Source organism: Alternaria dauci, chromosome 2, assembly GCF_042100115.1.
Source record: "Alternaria dauci strain A2016 chromosome 2, whole genome shotgun sequence".
In the NCBI taxonomy this organism is placed as follows: Eukaryota; Fungi; Ascomycota; class Dothideomycetes; order Pleosporales; family Pleosporaceae; genus Alternaria; species Alternaria dauci.
In genome coordinates this window covers 4,098,955-4,106,388 of record NC_091273.1, presented here as the reverse complement: position 1 = coordinate 4,106,388, position 7,434 = coordinate 4,098,955, and the positions used below count along the sequence as shown (strand labels likewise).

General features: G+C 50.9%; 2 protein-coding genes across 2 annotated transcripts; both read left to right on the top strand.

The window, feature by feature from the left end:
* Positions 1-1,279: 1,279 nt before the first annotated feature.
* On the top strand, positions 1,280-3,689 carry ACET3X_003380 (uncharacterized protein; the record flags this gene model as incomplete). The annotated part of the gene is made up of 3 exons (XM_069448649.1): positions 1,280-1,349; positions 1,405-1,667; positions 1,806-3,689. The coding sequence occupies 3 exons, from the start codon at positions 1,280-1,282 to the stop codon at positions 3,687-3,689; spliced, it is 2,217 nt and encodes a 738-aa protein (XP_069309927.1).
* A 1,234-nt stretch (positions 3,690-4,923) lies between these two features.
* On the top strand, positions 4,924-6,323 carry ACET3X_003379 (uncharacterized protein; the record flags this gene model as incomplete). Its single annotated transcript, XM_069448647.1, has 4 exons — positions 4,924-5,096; positions 5,147-5,280; positions 5,330-5,739; positions 5,796-6,323. Exons 1-4 carry the CDS (start codon positions 4,987-4,989, stop codon positions 6,321-6,323), a joined length of 1,182 nt encoding a protein of 393 aa, XP_069309926.1. The 5' UTR covers positions 4,924-4,986.
* Between the last annotated feature and the right edge of the window lie 1,111 nt (positions 6,324-7,434).

Genomic DNA, 7,434 nt, shown 5'->3' with positions numbered 1-7,434 from the left:
TAAGATTCGGAGTAGTTGCGGACTGATGAAGGTATTTGACCTTGAAGCCTGATGCTCAAGTCAAGGGTATGTAAGTTCGGGATATTGTCCAAGCCTTTCAGAACAGGGGGCAAGGGGCTTTCGAACTTGACATAGGATAGCACATTTCCTACTGGTAGTCTTTGACTGATCCGACGCATCGACTTCTGGAGCTGGTCAGAATTCGCTTTGCTGAATGCCAGATTTGATTTGTGATCCGATATGCAGAGCGTTGCGACATTTGGTAACAGTGCTAGAAGCACAGACGCGAGGGTATACGCGAATAAAATTCCCAATTGTTCAGACCACGCTTCTTTCCACCCAACAGGAAAGTCGAGTGAGCTGATGATATCAAGCGCCTTCTCGTAAACGTGCATATCGACCTGAAAAATACCGAACTCGCTTCTAGGTATACACAGTCTCAGCTGCTTCACATGTCGTTTCCATTCAGGTCGTGCATGGAATATTAAAATCAAGCCGAGAATATCCGATTTTGAAAGATCATCCAAGGTTTCAGGAATGCTGAGCTCAAGGACAAGTGCAGAGAACAGTACTTCTGGAATCAGAGTCGCGAATCTCTTGCACGTTAACGCAATGCTGAGCAGCGAGCGACAACTAGCGCGAAAATCGGAGACGAGGTATTCATCTGGGGGACTTGGAGGGGGGTCGTCCGGGATATAGCCCAAGATACGCTTGCAACGATGAGAATCGACGTACGAGAAGACCTGGAGTAGTATCTCGTTTGGCAAGGTAGATAGAGAGCTGATGAGATCACCTTGGCAGATTAGATCACGACGCGTGCGACGCGAAGCTTTGCCAAACTCACATTTAGATGCATGCTGTGATGGATATTGTTCCATTGTCTGACGTTGCTGTACCTGCATGTTGTTCTGACCTGGTAGATGAGATGGTTCAGAGTGATGCTTGCCGTGCCGCAACAACCTCGAAATGACGTGGAAGCTAGTCCGAGTTCGGGAGCGCGTGTTCCCGTCCCAGCTCCCAAGGTCCAGCTACTTGCACCAACCTGGCCGCTGCAACAGAACTTCACCATTTTGGATAGACGTCGAAAAATACGTCAGTGGAAATGCGTACTGGGTGGTCGCTCTAGGGCGCTTCTGGCAGATGAATTGTGGAGTGCTCCTGCTCTTTCTTGGCTCGTGCCTCAGAGAGCGATTTGTCGCGATCGCGACGCGTTGCGGGGCTGAGCGGGGGTATATACACTCGCTCATTGCCCAACCGAACTGCGTCTGTGCAACTCACAATGACGGTCAGTTCACTGCGAAGCATCTACCAGCAATACAAGCACGATACTGATGTCGTGGCATCATGGCGTATGTTGTGGCTCCACCCACCACCGAGGCCTGAACTAATCTCGCACTTGTGCAGTCGCATCCACAGCGAAGTCACTTGGCTACAACGCACCCCTTGGGCCACCTGCTCCTACGGAACAGAAGTCCCAAAGACTGAAGGGCAAAGCCAGGAAAAACGCCAAGGAAGGGAAAACTCCGCAAAATGGGTCTGACAAGCAGGCTTCCAAGCCCAAGTACACCCTTGCCATCAAAGACTTCATACCTTTATCTGAGCATATCGCTGGCGTTACAGACAAGACTATCGAAATTCCTGACTACTTCAACCTCGCACTCGAGCGAGTAATCTCGGTTCGGAGCTCGTTCTCGGCAAAGCTAGAGGAAGCTGGCAAAGTTGTCGACAAGGCATGAGATACTCGTCACAACCTTTTTGTTACTGTACTTGAGAAGGTTCGCGATTCGATCAAGCCTTTGATACAGGCCAATGCCTTGAATTTCAGTAGCATTGAGAATGCTACGCCGAGGACCGACGGAGACCGAGCTAGGCCTCGTGCCCTTCAAAACCTATTCGAAGTCTTGGATGTTTATGAGCCCTCGGCAGAGTTCTTGGCTGCACCGGATGTGGTGCCTCCACCCAAACCTACGGAACTGGAACACACTGTTGAAGAGTCAACCGACTCAGTCGTTGAGGCCTTTATGGCCATGACCATGTTGATGGACGACCTCTCCCGCCTACGCGCTGAGATAGCTGACCTTTGGGCTCGGCACAAAGCCGGAGAACTCGATCCGGCGACTGTTTCGGTAGCGACGAACACAGCGATCCACCTTGCGCACAGTATGGAAGACGAAGTCTATCCAGTGATAAAGACTTTCGTCGAATCTGTGCCATTCCACGAGCTGTACTTTGCCGGAATCTGCCAAGAAGCTGGCTATGATGCGCTCAAGCCACGACGGAGTTTTCACACAGATGATTACAACTCCGACGTTTACGATATCGCAGATGCGCTCTTCATCAACACCCGTAATGCCATTTTGGTCTTTCTCGCCAACTTCCAGCCGCCACTTATGAGCTACAATGGCAAATGGGGTCGATTCGACGAGAACGCAAGCCAACCGCCTAAGACGAATAGAGAAAAATATGTCCGCGACAAGTCAACCATGCAAGAAGTACTCCAGGATCTTCCTCTGCTCTTTAATCGTCCGGGAGCTATTGAGGATCAATTCATTCACGCTTTCACCGCTGCTTGTACATCCTACGAAAAGGCGGACACAAGCAAGCAACCGCCCATCTGGGCTTGCTTCGCTTTCCAGATTTACCTTGACATACTGTATTCTACTGAGGTGGGTGCAGGATGGACGCAGATGCGCAACGAGGTTGAAACGATCCAAAGATATGTCGAGAAATACCCCGGGGCTTCTTCTGACATGAAGAAACTGATTAAATCTCTTGGCGGGATCACGGAAGCTGATCCCATTGCAGCCATAAGGTCAACACAGGGTGAAACCTACAAGGAATATACCGTTTGGCGTCGCAACCCTACACAATGTGGCTTATGGATCCATTTCGCGCGTACCATATTCCATAGGGAGGGCGCAAAGTACGCCGCAACACCGGGTGCAGTAATGTGTGCGACACAGCTTTACCATGCGTTGCGTGAACCGCAGCTTCTTCTTGAAGAGTGGAAGGATCTTCAGACGCTCTGGGACATGCAAGGGAATTCGACTTACTTTGTCGGCGAGCCTCCAAAAGACTTCGAGGGGCATTGGAAGAATTACCTCATTTGTATAGGTGCGTCAGCAACAAATTGGGCCAGTGGTAAGAGAAACACCAAGGTCAAAGAGACGAAAGCAAACGTGCGTCAAATGAAGTTCAAGGGTCCAGTGTCGAGCTGGATGGCTTCACGCACTGCAACAGATGGCGATCAACGACCTATCACGGCCGAGGCTATCGAAAATGCGATTGAAGAAGCCGCGCGTCACCACTCCTCACTTGCCTCCGTCGCATCTACTATCCGAAAGCAACCCCACGTGATCCAGAAGTTGGCGATTGCTCTTCAGGCCGAGGCTCCAGAGATTACCTCTGATTACTTCACTATGCACGACCTTTGCTGGGATTTGATGGAAAGGATGAAGGAACAGTTCAGGCCCATTATCGCTGAGAAATCAGGGAAGCAGTGGGAAGCACAAAAGAGCAACCTGCCGTTTGTTGTTGGCTTTGTGTTCTCTACAGCAGCGGGTAAAAAGGATATTGAGACGAAGGGCGTGCCGTCGGAGGAGTTGTTGAATATCGCCGTGGAAGTGACGAAAAATCTCTTGGACGAGGGTAAGGGTACTGTAATTACGGAGGGACACCTGGAGATCTAAATCTGGTGCCCGGTCAAGGCAGCACGGTTCGTTAGGTAAGAGTAAAAGTTATAAAAGCTCGTGTTGTTATTGTCCTTTCCCTGGCCAAGTATCTCACTAGCAATGCATATAAACTGCCACACTGGTTTCATTTTGCTCTACTCCAACCACTCACTCCTTGTATTTCTACTTCATACCTGGAGCGCTTTCTTACACATTGTTCTTCAGGTTCATCTACCAACCAGGAGGCATGGCGCTGTTCTCGCCTGCTAAGGCTCATGCATGCTTCATCTGCAAGCAGCCTGCCGGACAACGCTGTTCTACCTGCAGAAACGCGCGCTACTGCTCCATCGCGTGTCAAAAGAAAGACTGGAAGATGCACAAGACGGTGTGCAAGTCCTTCGCAGCCCTCGAGCCACGACCCGGTCCAGCCTTCTTCCGCGGCATTCTTTTCACCCCAGATGAGCCTCTGCCGCACTTTGTTTGGGTCGAGTACGGCAGCACGACTGATTACACGACTATGAACTACAAGGCCTTCACTGGCAACCATTTTCTCGGCCACATAGACAGCGAGGAAGCTGTGCCCGGATACAATGCAGGAGACGCGCCACTCCAGCAGCCGGACAGTCACAGACTGGGTATTTACTACCAAGATGCCTACTTGATCAACGACTCGCCTATCACACCATCCATCGCGAAGTGGATTGGCCAAGAAGCGGGCCACTACTTTCGGGGAACGTTTCTTGCGCATGGTTGGAGGCCTGAGGAGATAGAGAAGGACGACGTTTGTGAATTTGGGAAGCCTTGCGATCTGGACACTGCTGACTTGTGCTATCTTCTGAGGTACTTTCAGGTTCAGGGTGAGCGGCATCGCAAGACCCACGGCGACTTCAAAGAATTCAAGTAGCGCGTTATCTCCCACTTCGGCTATGCTGTTCAACAGAGCTTGGGTGAGAGACGATCGTCGCCACGAAAGACGGTCGTTTGGCGGTGGTGCTGAACTTGCTGCGGCAAATGTCCTCTCACTACGGGATGAGGCATATGGACACTACATTACTGTCACCTTGCTCATTGCATTCTCAATATTACACGGCATACGTTCGGAGTTTGAGGATGGGCGTCGTGGAGTGAACGTTAGGTGGGGCAATGCCGTCACAGCTTCAAGTTAGCACCTGCTGCATTGAGCAAAGCCCCGCCCTATCTCGTAGGGCGTGCGGGCGGCTATCAGAGGTATACAACATCGCAACAAAGAGTCTGAGATCTCTAATGTTATATTCTTGACTCCTTCTACCTCTTTCCAACTTTTAGGATTTGCATCATGACTTTTGACATCTCAAAATCCCGGGCGCGCTTCCCCGCACTCCAACAAGATCAGGTGTTTCTCGATAATGCCGGTGGCAGTCAAGCATTGGGCGATGTGATCGACTCGTCAGTGAGATGCGGTCTCCGCAACTAGGACTGAACTGATGGATATGCAGCATCACTCAATACCTTTCCAAAACCAATGTTCAGCTTGGCGCTTCTTACCACACTGGCTCTCAATCGAACACAAAGTACGAACAGGGCTACCAAGCAGCCGCCAAGTACATGAATGCTGGTCGCGATGAGATTGGTAACAACCCCTTCAACATTAGCAAGCAGCTGTTACTAATGATAACCAGTTCTCGGTGCTTCAACAACCCAGCTCTTCATGAACCTCAGCTCCTCGCTACAGTTTCCCTCTGGCTCTGAGATCATTCTCACAAAGATGGAGCATGAGACCAACGTGAAGCCCTGGCTCTTCATGGCTGAGCGCCTCGGTTTGACTGTGAAGTGGTGGGCATCGCCCAAAGAGGATAGTCTCAAACTCACAGCTGAGAACCTCAAGCCATTGTTGAGCGATAAAGTGAAGTTTGTAGCATGCACGCATGTGAGCAACATTCTGGGAACGATCCATGATGTGAAGTCTATCGCGAAAGCAGTACACGAGGTCGGTGCATTGTTTTGCGTTGACGGCGTGAGCTACGCACCGCATCGTGCGATTGACGTGAAGGATTTTGGAGTCGACTTCTACTCCTTCAGCTGGTACAAGGTCCGTACCGAAAGTTCTTTCCTTCCTTTCACGACGGTGTTGACGAGCTGCCATAGGTTTACGGCCCTCACATCGCAGCACTCTACGCCAGCAACTCAGCTCAACAACACATGAAGTCCATGAGCCACTACTTTAACCCCACAAAGACTCTAGAAGACAAGATTGGCTTCGCAGGATCAAACTATGAGTGTGTTCAGTCAATCCCTACCATCACCGCATACCTCAGCGACGCTTTCCCCGCCATCACTGAGCATGAAGGAAAAATGCAAGCCATCCTGCTCAATTACCTGAACTCCCGACCAGATGTCACGATTTTGGGATCTACGTCGACTGATAGCAAGGAAAGGGTGCCAACAGTCTCGTTCACCGTCAAAGGCATGAGCAGCAAGGCGATCGTGACCGAGGCGGAGAAGATCAGCAATTACGGGTTCAGATGGGGGCATTTCTATTCAAAGAGACTCTGCGATGAGCTATTGGAGCTGGAACCGGAAGGTGTGACAAGAGTCAGTATGGTACATTACAACACTGAAGACGAGATCAAGGGATTGGTTGAGGTATTGAAGAAGGTTCTTCCGCAGATTTAGGGGAGTGCTGTGGATTGTATTATGCTACTAGCCGCTATGAAGTGTTGTAGTCAAAGGAAGCAATCCGGAAAGAACACCTCTCTGTTCAGTAACAATCCTCTCCGATTACGTCTCATAGCAGTTGCCACTCGGTTCAGAGCGCTGGTGTCGTCTCGAAAGCTAAGGACATGTCAGATATAGCAACATAACAAGTATGATCTAGGACTTACCTGTTAATATGTACGACTACACTCGGATCGCTCTTCTTCCAAGCCACCATACCAGCTCACCGTCCGGTGAGATTATATCCAGAGATAGCTAGCATATGCAACCGCCTGGATATCGACCTCGCGAAGTAGACACTTCTCCGACGTTCGTGCTTACTCAAAGGAATCAGCGTCGCCTTCCGGCGCGTCCACTTTACAGGTGCCAGCGGGTATGGATCTACCCGAAGAGTCTGGCGCGGGTGAAGCACCGAGAATTTATAGGTAGCATAGTGTGCGCCATTCCGGATAGCAGCATTGTTATGATTCTGAGGAATCTAGCTTGTATGCTCGAACCGGAAAGCTAGAGGCAAGAGCCTGTATCCGGCGGCTGAAGAGCGAATCTCCGCTGCGTACTGCGCAAGAGCTCGTCCATTCGTCGCTCGCCTGCTCGCCTGGTGGTGTTGGCTCGGTTCTGGTATCTGTGTTGAGCTTCTCGCGCGTGTTATCGATGTTTCTAGAGATCTTTGGCTTGGTTGCGCGAGGTGCCGATGGCCTTGCCTGCCTCCACTGCGCTTTCACCGCGTCGTTGCCTCGTACACAGTAGTCTCAAGCGCGTGCAACATGCTGCATAAGCAAGTGCTCGCGAAGATTATACCTGTTCAGAACGAGACAGGTCATTGATAGGCTATGGTCATTCGTCGAACGTCTGTAGGGTCAGCAGGCGACTGCGTCGCGTCCGCCAGCATGGAGAGACTGGCGTTCAGGATCAAGGACATTGGACGAAACGTGGTTGGCGCTCGGACCCTGCTTTGTCACCGGCACGCGGCGCGGCGCGTCTTCTCCCCTTCCATATCACTCCGTCTTCATCTCATTTCACACGGCATCATAGCAAAGCTTCAAGCCCGGGAAAAGTCACGGCTTTGAGG